We start from the raw sequence: 17,155 nt of genomic DNA, 5'->3' as shown, positions 1-17,155 counted from the left end.
GATGGTTGAAACAAGCAAAAAAAAAGGAAGGAAGTTATGATTTCAAAATAGCATCAGTAATTGTAATAATCCAGAGCTATTCAGAGTTTTAGTCACTGTGGTAAATGCAGTACACAAGTCAAAACAAAGAATACATTAATATGTACATACACATATTAATTATCAGTGCAATTTTTGTGAATGTTGTTGTGAAACAGTAATATAAGAAAACATCAAAAAAACTATTTTGTCTTAAAACATCTATCATCCATCCATTTTCTGTATCCTCTTATCCTTACGAGGGTAGAAAGGACAAGAGGAGGGGTAGACCCTGGACAAGTCACCAGTTCATCACCGGAGCAGACACACAGTGACAAACAACCATTCACACGCTCTACATTCAGTATGCATGCATGCATGTATCCTGCATGTCTTTGGACTGTGGTAGGAAGCCAGAAACCAGAGAACATGCAAACTCAACATGCAAAACACAGGAATCTTTTTTGCTGCATCCAATTTCTGCACCTCCAACTGTTTGTAAACACTGTCAAATATGCCTTTATTATTTGACGATCACCTGCTGAGAAACAGAACACTATATGTCCCATAATAAACACCTCAAACTCTATCATGAATGTGCATGTTTATGCACCTTAAATGTGTAATATTAGTCATTTTCTCCTGATCACTGGAGGGCAGCAAAGCGCTTAAGACGCCTCTAACACCCACGAAGCAGAGCTGGACCCACGCTCTCATCAATAAGCGACGAACATGGCCGCCTGTGGGCTGTTTCGCTCCGTGTCTTCCAACTTTTTCACAGTATTGCCTTTACTCACCCGCTCGGCAACACTTTCCCCGTTGCGGCTGGCGTCCACACCTTATTTCGGAAGGACGCTATCCTCCTCTAGCCGGGCAGCAGCAGGTACAGCGCCGTGCGTGTGTTTTTATATCAGCGCCTCAGCTCCTGTTCTCGGTAGATGTTGGGTAACATTGGGAAAGGACACGGGGAGCTGGCGGACCCTGTTGCATGTGTGTTTGTTTTTCTCCCGGTTGTCAGGCTGGTCTGGGATTACAAAAGTGCTTCAAACCCTTGTGTGTGTGTGTCCTCAAGTCTGTTGTGTTGTCTTGCAGCACTTAAATTCACAGACAAGCACGAATGGATCCGAGTAGAAGACGACGGGGTTGGGACTGTGGGTATCAGCAACTTTGCGCAAGTAAGTTCCTGTGTTTACACAATTTTATATTTTTATATGTGCACACACAAGCACCCACTAAAGTCAGTGTTTTTCTTACTGCCTGTGACCTTGCTTTCTGACACCTGCAGGAGGCTCTGGGAGATGTAGTTTACTGTGGACTGCCAGATGTGGGAACACAGCTGGCTCAGCAAGGTGAGAGCTTAAGAATAAACAATAATGCCTATAATCTGATTTTTCAATATCGCCAGTTATTACTTTATAGTTGATTAGCGAGTAGGCTTTCACATACCAGAAATTTGTTTTGGTGTTATTGGTTCATAATAAATATTAAGTTAAAAAAATAAATAAATAAAATTTATATCAGGAATATAATAAATTAGTATTAAAAATAAAATAGAAAGAATCTAAATATATACAATGTGTTTTAAAAATTAAAAGAGCTGAGCAGTTTGTGCAGAAATATACAAAGTATTCACTAGGTAATGAGCAAATGCAGAATATTTAAAATGAATTAACAAGATATTACAGATGATATAACATAACAGATGTTGAATAGTCCGTATATCCTGGGTAGGTAGTCTTAGCTTAGTTCAGCTGGAGAGCATTGACGTTTATGGTTATTTTGTCTGTTTTAAGAGAATATGCTGACAATTTCTCACTATGTTTGTTGTTTTGATTTTTTTGATTTAAAGAATTTGGTTTTAAAATTAATTTAAATCATGTAGCACCCGTGCCAAGTAGGTTTTTCGCATACATCAAATTTGCTTTGTCGAATTGCTGCATAACAATAATAAACGCGGTATTTGAAAAATATAAATAAAGTCGAAAGACAGGAAGCAGAAATGAACAATAATGAGAAAAAATGTTATAAGACAGTAAAAAAGAGGGTCTGTACAATAGTTGCATCGTGCAGAAATGAACGACCTGTTGTCCAGAGAATGTGTCAGGTATGAAGTACAAAGAATATTTGATACATATAACATAACACATTGTCTTGGTCTGTAAACTTGGGTGGTGGGGTAAGTGTATGTGGGGCTCCCAGGCTTAATTGATAAGGCCAGCTACAGATGGGGAGAAACTTTACTGTCATTTATGTTACAAATGCCGATTTTAAATAAAGTCAACAGGGTATAACTTTTAAAAGGTCTCAGCACCGAACATACGGTTGCCACTTTCCATACCACGGTATGGTCATCTTATATTTCAGGTAATTAAGATACTATACTATAATCACTGGCTGCTTATTCATCAGTTCTCTCACTTTTTAAATCTGATCAATTTTGCTCATTAATTTGTGAAGTTGACATCTAAAATGTGGCTGCAACTGCTACTGTCAAGCCTTAGTCGTAGTCATAGATTAGCAATGTTTGACTGTGCCTTCATTGCAGCTGCCATACTTGAAATGCTCTTTTTTCTACTAATTACATTCACAGACGAGTTTGGAGCTCTGGAAAGTGTGAAGGCAGCCAGTGAGCTATATTCCCCTTTGACTGGAGAGGTTGTAGAGATCAATACGCTACTGGCAGACAAGCCTGGTCTGGTCAACAAATCCTGCTACAAAGATGGTAAGCACACCATGTAGTTCATTCTGTTTTATGATTGATTTATTGACTCGATGATTGATTTTTTTTTTTTTTTTTTTCAACCCATTCAATATAGGTTGGCTGATGAAGATGACCATTGCCAAACCTGCAGAGCTCGACGCTCTGATGGACGAAGCAGCCTATGAGAGATACATCCGCTCCATTGAGGACTAACCTGAACCCTCCTAATAAGTGCTACGCTCCCTTTCTCCTTTTCAAACAACACTGGCAGGGAAATCCACAAGGTGTGCCTGTGTCGGTTACAACACCATGCTTAGCATCCACAAGGGGAGCTTAAGAGCTCCAGATCCTGACCTGCCACTGTTGTAGAGCTGTGAGCATTAGGAATCCTTTTTCTACTTTAGGGGACCTGTCAATCTGCACTGACTAAACATCTTATGTTGAGTTGTTGCAGCCTCAAATCCTCAAACAAACGAGACTGTTACTCACAGTCAATAGAAGTTTCCAAGCATTTCAGTCAAAACTTGAATTTCTGTTGTAGGACATTGTTTAAAAAGCACTTTGGTCTTTATGTTATTAATAATAATGTTGGTCTACACTGCATGTTTTAAAAGCAACACTGTAGACATGTAAATTAGAAAATAAACATTTCCTGAAACATTGTATTTTCTTTGTTTTTTTTATTCCTTAAAGTTCAGACTTAATAACTTATCAATGTGAGCAGAATAAACAGAAAACAGCTTATCATGAGATACTGAACAAGTCATGTGATATGATACGATATCAATGCTATTTGCATATTTAGTTATTTGAATAACATACAAATAAAGAAAAAGAAAAAAAAACACTTTAGTCAACCACCTGTTATGTGCACACAACATTTACAGCCTTAGATTAGAACCACATTACACAGATGTGTGCTATAATGATGACAAATCTCTCTGTAAACACTGTAAAATAGGCCTCAGAATGCCATATTTCATATCTTTAACAACTCCAACTCTACAATGAATATGCATATTTATGTAAAACATATCACAAAATTACAGTCTGGGCCTTTAAGAAAAGCTGCATCAAGTATATTGGCCAACCTAAACCACGTTTGTCACAAAGGCTGGTCTGATATCATTGCTTAATACCTGAGATTACACTGAATAGTCTAAATAAAAAATGTTCTGAGAGTTGTGTAAGTAAGTCTCTTACAAATCTTTGGGTTTAGTGTAGATTTAAAGAGACCTTCTGTAACTGTCTGGTCACTTCAAACCTGTAATCTTTCCATCTTGATGGGTCACCTGAGGGAGGTAACTGCCCCACCAGGTACTATAGAAAACCTGTCATTGGCTGTTGGAGTTCGCCTGGCTCTACCCCGAGGTGCAGGAAGCTGCGAGAGTCCCTCCATTCTGCGATAATCGTTCTCCAGCCTCTCCTTTCTCTGGGTTCCCTCATACATCACACTCGCAGTAAAGTCTCTCTCATTAAAGAAGGCAATGGTCTCATCCCTCTTGCGGCTCACGTAACCTTTCAGAACAGCATTATAAGGATTTGAGGCAGCATCTGCCTCTGGATCTTCTAGCTGGTGTTTGAATTCCATGCGCGTGATAACAGGCAACAGGAACTGCGTCCCTGCTGTCACAACATCCCCATCCCGATGTGATAAGCCCAGAGCCTCGGAGACCAGGCGTGGGGGCAGAGGCACCAAGTCACAGCCTGAGCGCTTATCTACATAGTGTCGAAACTCTTTCCGAACCAGGGCTACATCTTGCAGAGACTGACTCCTCCGCTCCTCTAGGTCTGTAACTATTCGCTCAGGATACGTCTGGCCAAACACCACACCTAACAAGTGAAGAGAGCATTGATAAGATATAACACTGTACACTATAGGTAGCATGTTTTTTTTCGACAAAAAAGAATAATTTAAAATAAAAAGAAAGAGCCAAAGGATGATGGTGACAAATTCCTTACCAGCACGTCGAAGCATAGATGCGGGACATTTCCAGGGTTTGTGAATAAGTTCATCAGGCAAACTTGCAAGTTCAGGACACCATTTCCTAACATAGCTGCCGTATGGGTCACAGGTCATTGCTGCATCAACCGGGTGCATGACAAAGTTCCAGTGATCCAGACCACACATGCCCCCATTCTGCCACATCATGGCATCTATGGCAACATCTGCATCCACTAGGGTGTCCTAAACACATATATACAGTAAGTATCTGTGTGTGAGTGCATTTTGTGGATGCATGCATACAGTACAAGTCTCACCTGGAACCAGCGATAGCCTTCTTGCCATGGCAGGTAAAGATATGCTATGAGAAAAGATGCCACCACATGTCTCATGTAGTTGTTCATCCAGCCTGTCAGCCACAGCTGCCTCATGGCTGCATCCACTAGTGGGTAGCCTGTTTGTCCTTGCTGCCAGGCCTTCAGGTGGCTACGATCAGTGCTCCACCGCAGAGCCTGCACATACCAGTGGATAAATAATGCTTTGTAATAAATGTAGTTCTTCATGTGTGGTGTAGGCTTTTAGTTATTGAAGAGAAGCGTAGATCAGCTTTACCTTTTTTTTGTATTTATGTGTGACACTATAAAATGAGTATGTAAGTAAGCTTTATTTATAAAGTTACAAGGTGCTATATAATGCAAGCATTAGAATGATAAAACACAAAATAGCAATAGAAAAACAAAATAGTGACATTCACTAAGTTAAAAAACTGAAAACACAGTAAAAAAAAAACTATACAGCAAGCAATAAAAGTTATATAAAAAGCATTTGTTGATGGGTTTTCAAGATATCTGTAGCCAATTTCTACCTTGTATGGCGGTCTGATGGAATCCCAGGGGAGGCCAGGAAACAACGTTAGCTGCCAGTAAGCCAAATCCCTCCATGCCAGTTTGCGTTGGAACTTTGGACAACGGCATCGTGCCCCTTTGGAATCCCACAATAGCCACCGTGGGCTGAGCTGACCAAAGTGAAGGTATGGAGACAGAGAGCTGGTATTTGGGGCATCTGCCCTGCCTGACTCTTTATCATATCTATGCACACCTAGGACACATGGGAGAATCATCCGATATTGTTAAGATCAATGGTTTACTGAATGACATTCTTCCAGACACAGAGTGTGTTTGCACATTTACAATGTGTATACAAGTCTTACCATCATGCAGAAACGCCTCTAAGCGTGCATGTGCTCCTTCTTCACTGAAATCCCAGGATTCACGAATGTTAGCTGCCCAGTCAATCTAAATGAGACAAGGAAAAAAAATAATGATCAAATCTTAGTTGTATATTGGGTGTAGCTCATCCCTAGAGGGCTATTCTCCTGTGGTTACTGACCGTTGTGCCGTCTTTCCTGCAGGGCATCCGTGCCAGGCCTAGCGTGTCTAATGGGACACCTTGAGGCCAGGGAACAGGTGTGGGCAGAGAAACAGGGGGGTCCAGGGGGACTCCTAATGCAGAGCCAGGGTTCTGTCTACAGCAGCTCATGAAGTGAGACACTGAACCTATTCCTATATCAAGAGAAGAAATGAACCATAACCAGACTGACCATAGATATTTCATGCTTTGATATATCCACAAATATTTAAATAAGCCGAGCACACTAAATTAATTTTGTCATGACTAACCTCTGAGTCCCACACCCTCTGTGCTGATAGAGTAGGGGTCCCTGAGACAGTACGAGTGGAACATCCTGAATTCAACACCATCTTTCTGAAGAGATGACACCACCGCATCATCCCTCTCCTTTAGCCAGGGCTCATAGAGGGCATTTGCCAACACTGTTCTTGCTCCTGTCTCCTTTATGAGCTCCTTAAGAGTAGAAAGAGAAGATCCAACCTTATTCCCTTCATGGTTTGCCTTGAGAAAGACAAGATGGCTGCCAATGCGCTCCAGAGATGAACAGAAACAAGACAAAGCTTGATGAAGCCAGTATTTACCTGTAATAAAAAGTCAGGAGCAAATTATAGGTTATGTTCTGTATGAAAGGTTATAGCAATAATGCGTCGTGCTTTGACAAAGATTGACGTAATCATTGATTCCTCGGTCAACTTACAAGCTCCCCCCATAGCCACCGTATTCCCAGGTCCCTCTTCCTCTTCAGGGCTCCAGATGAAGACAGGGATGACAGGCGCACCAAACTCCAATGAACAGATGAGAGCAGGGTTGTCACGGAGTCGTAAGTCTCTCCTGAACCACAGCAGTACTGGTGGTGGTGCTGATGGAGAACAAGGCAAACCTACAATCTGCTGACAGGGGCCTTTACGCCGCTGACGCCTGTTTTTAGAGCGTTTTGGTTTCTCTGATTGGTTCGAATCTCCCTCATTCATCTTTTGGTAGCCTTGTTCAAATTTGTCTTGCTTGGAAATTGAGCCAGACAGTGTGGAGACACACACAGTCTGACTTGTCCCCAGTGTTTCCGTATTGTACTTGTAAACATGTGTGCTCTTCTCAAGATCAGTCTCTCTTGCTGTCTGTGGTGGGCTCACCTTGACCCAGGGTTCACCTTGTGGCAAGTTGATGTTTTTTCTCCTGTCAGCTCTGTCTCCGGTTTGCCGACATCGGGACTCTTGGCTTGGGGTTGACAGCAGGTGATCTTTCATTTCCAGTAAGGAGAGAGCCATTGCCAGTTCCAGTTCATCATCTTCAGTCTACAATTTGATCAGGACAGCACGTTATTATTCATGTTTAACTAACTGCTTATTAAGGTAGAGACGACAGATTTTATGTACAATATTTGCAACTTATGTGTAAACAGGAACATTTAAAAAAGTTAGATTAATTAGATTTTTAATATGAACTTTCATGGTTGCTTTTGGAAAAAATGATAAGCTTGCTAGTGTTTGATTTTAATAATAAATCTAATAAAGGGTCAACCTTAAATTTCTTAATGCACATTTGATGGTAACAACCCCACAAATATTTCACATAGCCACACAGATGTTTTCACAGAACAATATACACATTTGCTATTAATAATAGTTCTTGATCAGTGTTAATAAATAATATACAAATACATAGTAGGATATAGTTTTTTTTTCACATGTTCAATACCCTTGCAGTCATTGATTTAGTGATAGGTAACACAGAAATAGAGCTACAATATTAGAATAATTTGTACTACTGAGAAGACACTGAGTATCACAATATCCTATTGAGTGTCCATATAGCATCCTTGAAGTCCAAACCACCGTTTTTAATCACCCAAATAACCCTAAATCCAGAAATGTTGCTGTTTGGGCCTTAATATTGCCTACGTTATCCTACACATGTTGATGAGTAAAGCTTTTCATGGTGGTATTCATACTTTATTTGAATTTATATATTTCAAATACAATGCTGTTGTTTTTTACACTCAAACAATATAATCATTATTAAAGTAGATTTTTTTTTTTCCTTTAAATTTTTTTTTAGCTTACAACTTGCTGTACACAGTATGTAGTCCAAGAAAGACAAAACATGACTACAAGGACCATGGGGCAACTGTTCCCTCCCATCAGGAGCTAAGAGAAGCTAACCTACCTGACCTGCAGGTAGCCGTGTACAAGTCAACCGACTGGTGAAGACATATTTAACAAGCCTGCTATTTATTTAATATTTATTTATTTATTTTTATTTATTTATTTGTGTTTATTTTACAGTTGGTTGGACAAAAAGGGTCCTGAAATATTAATGAAAGTGGCTCTTAAATTTAAAAAAGTTTGCATAGTTGTTAACACGTTAGCAGGGACATGTTTTTAGCACTTTTAGTTCATTTGTAATTGTCAGTAATTAGTACACAGCTTAAACTGGCAAGTAAAACACAACAGACAGACTTAATTTAAATTGTTTTAACCTGCTATGATGTTAGACGTACACTAATATTCAACATATACTCACTGACCTTAGAAAAATATTCCCTGTAGATGGAGGTGAGGGTGCAGTGCAGGGAGCTGTTGGCCGTGGACAGAGGCTGAATGAGGGACACGAACTGTGACCGAGTCTCCTGATGTCCCAGGGCGGACAAGCACATCACAAAAAACCCTTCTGGATCCTCTCTACCCACCAGCACTTCTCTTAACATCCTTCTCACCAAGGCTTTACTGTCTCCTGCACCAGCTGCTGCTGAAGGAGACATCTTAAGGCGAAAGGTAACGATCAGTTATAGTTTATAAATGCTGCAAAACTGCTGTCCACTTGAAATAAGTCTGCTGCAGAGTTTAAGCTCAAGCATCTAGTAAATAAAGCGCTCCGCGTCGTGGATGTACCCACCCTCAGTACTGGTTACCAAACAGCTGATTTTGAGTTACACAAGCCATGTGTTGGTGTTTTGTAACCTGCAAAAATCAATCAAGGTTTGTAATGGGTCAATATCACCAGTAGGGGGTGGACTAGTCTAATAAATAAGAGCTATGCAGGGAGGATCGTGATGTTTTGTTCACAGCAGTAACAGTTGGGATTCCCTTTTTACATTTCATTAATTTGACATCAGGATAGAGAGATGTAGATTTGATAAAAACTCTAATAGGAATGTTTTTGCCACATGTTTCTCTCTCTCTCTCTCTCTCTCTCGGTTTAATCTTCGCATCTACGACACAGTCACTCATCCACCAAATCACAAATCTCAACTCAAATTTGTCACGACAGGGGTCCCCACACAAGCTAAATCCAATCAAATAGAGATCCTTGGTTTCAATTTAAATTGATGTTAAAAAATGCTGGGGGTACATCTCCCTTAAGATAATCATTCTTTAATATATATATTTTTTCATATTGACAGAAATGTGGCTCTTTTCAAGTGTACCCTATGATGAGAGACTGGAAAACAAAGCCAGGGGACAGTGTAACCAGCAGTGAATATTTAATCATAGTCTGTATTCACACTGTAGAAAGGGCTCCTAGTAATTGATTTTTTTTTTTTTTTAATGAGACCAAGCATTTAAATGTACACAGCAGGGAATAATAATTTGCAACACTTGTGCACCAAACTCTGAAATGCTTTTGTGTAGTTGATAGGCTCCATGTATAATACAGTATTACCGGAATTACTTGTAAGTCTTATTTTGTTTATGGCAAAGTATTATTCTAAAATGTGAATAAGGGCTTCATGCACAAGGACATACAACATCTCAATTATTTCGGCTTTTATTTGAGACGTAGTAGAGTGTATGAAGGGAAGATGTGTTGAGAGCTATGGTATGTGGCGAGAGCAAGACAGAAAGAGAGAGAGAGAGAAAGAGATTGAGGGAGAGAGAGAATCAATAGTGTTTAGACAGAGAAGTGGAGTCTAAGTGTGTGATCAATAGAGAGCAGAGAGGAGAGATTAGCTGCTTTTCTCTCTCAAACTAACACTGACAAATTGGTGAATTGGTGTATCGGCCCTTGGGCTAAACGGATTGACCTGCTGTTTCCATGTTCTACCATGTACTGTCAATAAAGATCTGTGTTCATTGTGGCTCTCAATGAACAGAGTGAATGAAGCACCTGAAAAGTGAAAAAGGGAAAGGAAGGAAGGGAAATGGAGAGGTAGAAAGTGGGGAAAGTAAAGTGCTGCTCAGGTGCCCGAGCTGCTCACAAAATGTCCACACCTCCGTCTCATTAACACATACACGCACTCACATGTGCATCCTTGTGCACACTGTTATAAAACCATAATAACGTCTCCAGGAAAATTAATGGAAAGACAGATTAAAAACTAAGTGAGGAGAAACGGGCCACTGGTGTAGCTATTTGCAACTCATAAATCATTCTGACACACCCACGCGCATGTAGACACATGCATACACACACACACACACACACATACGCACAAGTACTGTAATTAACCACAGGCTATTTACTCTCTCCTGCTGTAAATTAGACATGCAGACACAGTTATTACATTAGGGGGATCTGCCATGCAGAATACTAACAGGAGGAGGAGGGGGACACTGGTACACACAACAAACCGTTCATACAAACATAAACACACACACATACACGTACACAAGAAAGAGGGTATGGAAGAATCATAGACTGACGGGAGTGAAAATGAAGCTGCAGCACAGAGAATAGGGGCCCCTAGCTCTTTGTTCCCTGCTGCATTTCATTATCTGAAACGCCAGCCAACACACACGACACACACACACACACACGCACACACACAACGCACCTCCCCCTTCCCTAAAGCTGTCTGCCTCCACTCCATGCACACAGCACAAAAAGAGAAGAAAATAGAGATACTGCGTCAGTGCCATTCACTGGCATCTGGACTCGGTCATGACAAGCATGTCTGCATGGTCATCCCGAGCAGATCAGCCAGTCCAGAAGCTCCTCTTGAGTTGATACAGTCCCCTTCAACCTGCACTGTTTTCCTATAAATGCTATTTTAAGCAGAACAATAGGAGATAAGGACTTGATTAAAGCAAGTATTGATAGTCTGTCTTGGGTAGCCTGTCTCCATTGAGTTCATCTAAAGTTTTTTTTTTCCTGCCAGTCCTCCTCCTTCTGTTTGTGTGTGTCCTCTGGTTCCCCCTACCTTCCTCACCCCTCTCTGTCCCTCTGTTTTCCCACGGTGATCGATAGCTCATTACAATCATTGACTGCAGCTCATCAGCACCTGTTAAGGTCTGGAGAGACAGAGAGAAGGTGCATATGCGTCTGGGAGTGTGTATTGTGTGATGCAAGTGTAGTGATAAATAGAAAAGATCGGTCTGGAGTGAGTCAGAGGTGAAGTTTGATATTTGAATGGCTATTTTCTAATTCGCATTCACTGCTACGGGTATCTAGTTTGTCGCTGCTTTATGGTCCGTGATCTTGGGGAACATCTTATTATGCAACTCACGTGGGTACCATGGTTTGTTGCTATGGTGATTGCCAAGGGAGCCAGAGTATTATAGGTGTTTATCCTAGACAGGAGCAAGGCTACTCACCGTCTATCAGGACACGCTTCAATTTACCACACAGTTTGGACCACACATTAAGATCAACACAGTCACAGAAGGACAAAGGGGAAACACAGCATACAACACAGTCATGTGTGGATGTGATTTAGTGGGTAGATTATTCAGTATTCATATTCCTGGAAGAAAGACCTTGTTCAAACACTCAGCTGTTGGTTTAATGCGTCACTGCAGGGTTTGTTTTTTTGAGAGGACAGGCTGTGAGCAGGAAGACGCAAACAGAGAAAAAGAGAAGGGCTCTGAGAGACTGTTAGAAACTACAAACTATGGTTAAAGGCAAAAAGAAATGTGTTAAAAGAGAAAAAAACACAAAATAAAACACAATAGTGAGTCCCCCATGGATTTATTCACAGGATGTGGTCTAAGAAAAGAAGAGAATTGGCGTAAGAGTGTGAGGTTTTAAGGAAAGAGGATATAAATAGAGTGAATACAATGGAGGGCTGAAAAGAGAACAAGTCTCTCAGCCCATGCATAAATTACACACATCATTTACATATTCATTATGTTTTGTGTACTAATGAGAGTATTTGCTTAATACCTCCACCACCACTGGCAACTTTTGTTTGACACAAGAGATTTTAAAGAGGAGAAGAAAAACAAAAAAACAAGGGAGCAAGGGTCAGCTTCGTAAAGTGGGTGAAGTCAACGGCGCACAATCGATTTTACTGATAATCGCATCAATCGTCTTGCTGTAAAGTGCGTGTGTGAACAAGCACAACCTGAACAAGGCTGTTAGAGATGTGAAACGAAGCACACATGATGGGGGTTGGTAAAAGTTAATTAAAACAACACAAGCTTTCTCTAAACTCAAGGCTCTCTTCGTCTTTCTCTTCATCTCGGTGGAATAAGTAACTGCTGCGGTAATTACCTACCGGGCAGTCACTCAGAGCATTCCTTCAGGTGCCAGAAAGTCTCCCAAATGACAACACAGACCAACGATTTGCGGCGCGCATTACAGAAATGTAAAGTTGCGTATGTTGTGTAAATAGTATACAAACGCAGCATTTTACACACACCGAGAGGTTAAATGATTCAGAAAGTGGATGAATGAAATGAGGGAAAGAGAGAGGGATGGAAATATAGAGACAGGGGGAAGGGCAACGGAGGGATGAGCTACAAATGAGAGCGATGGCGGTGGCAGGTTGGCACAGTGCCATCCAGTCAGGACTTGAGCGGGGGCGGGCATGGGCATGGGCGAAGGGGCGAGGAGAATAAGAATGGAAGAGGAAGCGAAACAGACCTCCATACTACTACCATGGTGCCACCTTGGCACAGGCACAATGGGGCGAAACAAACATCAGAATGGGCAGAGAAGAGGAAGATACAGAAAATATCAGAGGACAGCAGAGCATGGAAGTAAGCAAGATGCCAGCAGACAGAAGGATGACTCAGATGTAGATTAATTAAGGGAAGCGTAGAAAAATGTTTATAGAAATGGATGATACTATGAAACTATAGGATCGAAATCAGTGATGACCATTGATCACGTGAAGAAAAACGACGGTGAAAAATCCTGCGTTCTATCCGTTTTCTGACTTTTCTTTCTTTCTATGCCAGCGACGGCGTGCCAGCTTGCGGGCACCATGCCAGCCTGCAGTCATGGCATAACTGAAGCGGTCGGCGGAGAACTGTCTTAGTCAAAGACAAGGAGACTCACCTCTGAGGATTTGCCGCTAATCACCGTTTGTTTGCTTGGACAAAGCCAAAAAGAGGTGCCCAGGCAACGGTTGCCAGCGATTCTGTGATGGCATCTTTTCAGGGAGAAAGATGGCACGCTGCCAAGCCAACATAACACACAGATTTGCAAACAGAAACCTCCATACGGTGAGCAGAACATTTCGGATGTCTTAAATGTTTTGGCGATAGCATCCCCTCAAGGGAGAACCCAGAAACAGAGATGGCACCATGCCAGACGCAAACTGGGAGGCATTCGCGGGTGCCACCAGAAGCTGTACAAAAGCGTAGTAAATGCGAACACAAAATAGTAGCAGAAGGTTGGAACCCGAGCCACAAATGCAACTGTGGTGGAAGTATGGGACAAAAATCATTTCCTCAATGCCAACTCTACTCAGTGCCAACTGCTGCACCGGAAAGAAGCTGCTGCCCAGTACAAAGAAGTAAGACAAGGGATCGTATCATTCCAACGTGGAGCGGAAGAGAAGAGGAATAATGAGCAAAATGAATAAAGGATATAGAAGAAGAAAAATAACAGGGAATTTTATGCTTAACGAAGAACAGTGGGAGTGGGTGGACAAGGATGATGAAGAGCCTGTTTCCTGCACATGCACACCTGGGATGTTCTTAAAGGGATATCCCCTCAGACTGTTGTGTGTGTCAAAGGGAGGGATGTGTTGGCATCATCTCCAGGGTGTCAAGCTGTGTTTCTCTATTGCCAGTCAGGGTGGGTGCTGCAGTCGTCAGGGGCGGGCAACTGTCTGGGCATCTCATCTGCAGCTAATTAACAGCCACACACTAATTCTAACAGCCGATCATAATTAGCGATTTAATCGCTCGTCAACGCTTTTCTCCCCCTTAAATTGTGCCTCCTATTTGGACACGTGCGGATAAGCTAAGGAACGCTGGATCCCCACCCTCCCCTCCTCCTCGTCCTTCTTTCCTTCATCCTTGGCTCCAGACTCCAGTGGGATCTTAATTAAGCCTGGGCTTCATTATGCAAATGGAGTACAATAAACGACAGCAGAGGTGGAGCTGGATCCAGACTGAAACGGAACGGTGGGAGGGGAGCACTGGAAGTGGAAAATGAAGAAATGTGGAAGGTTACCAAAATTGTCTATATGATGTTCTTGCATTACAATACCTGTATATTGTTGTAACACATGTATGTCTTCTGTGCAGCACTACCACATGTGGTGCGGGAACCAGAATTTTGCACTCTGATGCTCCATATCTGTTGACGTTGGAGGAACTTCTCGGAAATAACACTGGATACGCAGAATGTCATCTCTCACAAAACAAATTCATATGGGAACGGTGACAATGAACCCCTTAATATCACCAGTTGGCTGTTGTCGTGGATACGAAGAAAGATGGTAGAGATAGGGACAGTGAAAGGAGGCAGACAGAAACACTGACAGTGGCAGCAGCATGGCAGCTAATGTCATCTCAGTTTAATCATCGCATGGGATCATGGGGTTCATGAAAATTCATTTGCATATCATTAAATGGAGAGAGGTTATTTGGTGCGGGCAGCCAAGATGGGATTGGATGAAGGAAGGAAAAAAAAAAGGCAAACGGAGGGACTCGTTATTAAACAGCAATGTTTTATAGTCCGCCAGCCGATTCATTTAATTTGGGCGTAATTAAAATGTGTCAGACTCAATCAATCATTCCAACAGGGATACTATCAATGTTTCAGTCTGAAAAAAGACTAATCAGTTGATATGCAGGCGGACATTTTCCAATAACAGTCTAAGTGCTTTAGTCTACTGTGAGTTTGACCCATCCACTCTTTTTTCTAATTTATCTGAAGGAGTGTATCAAAACATCCATTGTGACTTCTATGTATTGTGTCAAGACATGTCTATCTCTGACAGGTGGTGATGCCACCCTGCGTTAGTCAGTAAGAGGATAGCTCACACTGTCTTTTTGACCTCAGTAGTAAGCTGTCAGTGGTGTGTATGTATGTGTGTGCATACGTGCATTTCTGATTTGCATAAGTGATGTAATTAGTTCTCCCTTTCACATGCAGATCAGTTTGACAACATGGCAATCACTCTAACACACACATACAGCCATATACGCATACACACACGGAGACACGCGACAACACACGCTTACTGCCGTGACCACCCCCATATCATGGGGAGTCTGTTGTCTGTGAGCAGAGAGTGTAAAGATTAACATAATCCAGCTAATAAGTGTGAGTAATATTCACACAGTGACGCGTGGCATAGACACTGTCCTGCTGATGTGTATTTGTATCTCATTATAGATGTAAAGTACTGAAGGGGGGTCGAAAGGAGGGGGTAGGGGGTCCCAGCGTGACTGGGGGATGGTGATGGGGGGGGGGGGGGGTCACAAAAAAAGTGTGGGCCTGAATGTAGAGACACCAAAGAATGACAACCGATGTAGTATCCACTCTTTCTACAGAGGTCTGCAGAGTGCTGATATAATATAAAGACAGATTACACAGGGTACCTCATAACAGGGATGTTGGTGATCGGTATAGGAAGTCTTTTCTAATGGTTCCACAAAAGCAGTGAGACAATTTCACTCATTTTTCTGTTCGTTTACAGAACGAGGAAGGCACAAAGTGTCAGTTTTTGCGGCAGAATGTAGGAATTATAAATAGAGTGTATTTGCGCTTGCAGGCTAGCTCTGCCACATGATTGATTAGGATGGTGTGACGACCATTAAAAAGTCATTTAAAAGATGGATAGGGACCACATTTCCAAATAAAAACCACTTTATACCTGATGAAGTGCTGAACAAACTCTCCTTCAAAGACATTTACTGATTACTCTCGGTGTGTGAGTGAGTGTTATGTGGGAAGCACCCAAGTATTGTGTGTAGCTCTAGACGATACCAAAGCAATCTTCAGGACACAGCCGGGCTTGTGGGTAATGATGTTTATATCTTTAAAAATAAAATTAGATCATGATTTCTAGATTAAAAGAAGCTGCATGATAATCATTTCGAATTGTAATCCAGCTGTGTACACACAATGCCACAAACAGGCCTATACATGCACACATTGATTGAAACGTATCTGATAACTCTGATAACGCGTCCCTTCGACTGAAGCTTTATCCAAAGAAGCAGAGCTGTGTCTAAATGTGCGAATGTATTTCAGCTCTGTCTCTTTAACTCTGGGCTCCACCACGGCAGCATGCTTTGAGATTCATGCATAAACATGAGCTGGCCTTTCAGCTCTCTCCTCACATAACCAATCTAAATCTAAATGAGCCTCCACTACAGATACACCAGCAGGCAATGACATTACTCCCCCCCCCTCACCCCCCAGCCCCAGCCCAACCCCCTACTCTACCCTACTACCCCCAGCGACACATATACACCAGCAGGCAATAATTTCACGCCATCCCTCAAAGCCCCCCCCCCACTACCTCCTCTGCACACACACTCGTACCCCCTTTTGCCGCAACCCCACCAGCTGCACAGTACTCATTTGATTAAGAGGGGGAGGACAGGGAGAGGGAGAAATGGTGGGGGATCACTTTATCAGGATGACTTTCTAAGATGGCTATCGTCAGCTACAAAGCTATACCAAGCCCTCTTCTGTGTTTACTTTGCTATTGTTCTCCCCGCATATCTGTTTGTCCGTTCCCTGCAACCCCAATCACAAGTACGTTTCCTCTGTTGTCGCGTTTATGTGCAATGGTTAAATGAATTGCTTGCTGTGCGATCACAAGTAGCAGATACCAGTTTGTGTCTGAGACTCTGACTGAACAACATATTTTTTTTTGTATTGTAGTTTTTTTTCCCCCCTCTCTGGCAAGTTGTCTCATCAACCAGCGGAAAGTTTTACTCAACAAAAGAACA

The 17,155-nt window shown here is 41.9% G+C and overlaps 3 protein-coding genes across 4 annotated transcripts in view; 2 read left to right on the top strand and 1 right to left on the bottom strand.

Moving 5' to 3' along the window:
- The first annotated feature begins 695 nt into the window (after positions 1–695).
- Positions 696–3,382, top strand: LOC104918147 (glycine cleavage system H protein, mitochondrial). The gene is made up of 5 exons (XM_027272595.1): positions 696–901; positions 1,111–1,193; positions 1,304–1,367; positions 2,609–2,740; positions 2,835–3,382. Exons 1-5 carry the CDS (start codon positions 751–753, stop codon positions 2,930–2,932), a joined length of 528 nt encoding a protein of 175 aa, XP_027128396.1. The 5' UTR covers positions 696–750; the 3' UTR covers positions 2,933–3,382.
- Positions 3,383–3,449: 67 nt separating this feature from the next.
- On the bottom strand, positions 3,450–9,000 carry si:ch1073-390k14.1 (deoxyribodipyrimidine photo-lyase). 2 transcript variants are annotated; one of them, XM_027272592.1, is made up of 10 exons: positions 8,967–9,000; positions 8,599–8,832; positions 6,772–7,366; positions 6,344–6,655; positions 6,054–6,226; positions 5,875–5,959; positions 5,530–5,762; positions 4,982–5,176; positions 4,682–4,907; positions 3,450–4,552 (listed from the first exon to the last, which is right to left on the bottom strand). In XM_027272592.1, the coding sequence occupies exons 2-10, from the start codon at positions 8,830–8,832 to the stop codon at positions 4,008–4,010; spliced, it is 2,598 nt and encodes an 865-aa protein (XP_027128393.1). In that variant the 5' UTR covers positions 8,967–9,000; the 3' UTR covers positions 3,450–4,007. The 2 variants fall into 2 exon arrangements, with proteins under 2 accessions (XP_027128393.1, XP_027128392.1); XM_027272591.1 differs by lacking the exon at positions 8,967–9,000 and having other exon boundaries at positions 8,599–8,844.
- gtf3c6 (general transcription factor IIIC, polypeptide 6, alpha) overlaps positions 8,754–17,155 on the top strand; it is a 34,831-nt gene continuing 26,429 nt past the window's right edge. The window contains exon 1 of the mRNA XM_027272593.1: positions 8,754–8,845. The gene's annotated coding sequence lies outside the window, so the exon portion shown is untranslated. The remainder of the gene's footprint in view (positions 8,846–17,155) is intronic.

The sequence above is a fragment of the Larimichthys crocea genome, chromosome XXI (genome assembly GCF_000972845.2).
Source record: "Larimichthys crocea isolate SSNF chromosome XXI, L_crocea_2.0, whole genome shotgun sequence".
NCBI lineage: Eukaryota > Metazoa > Chordata > Actinopteri > Sciaenidae > Larimichthys > Larimichthys crocea.
Note: the sequence above shows the minus strand (reverse complement) of the source record. Positions and strands in the feature narration are given on the sequence as shown.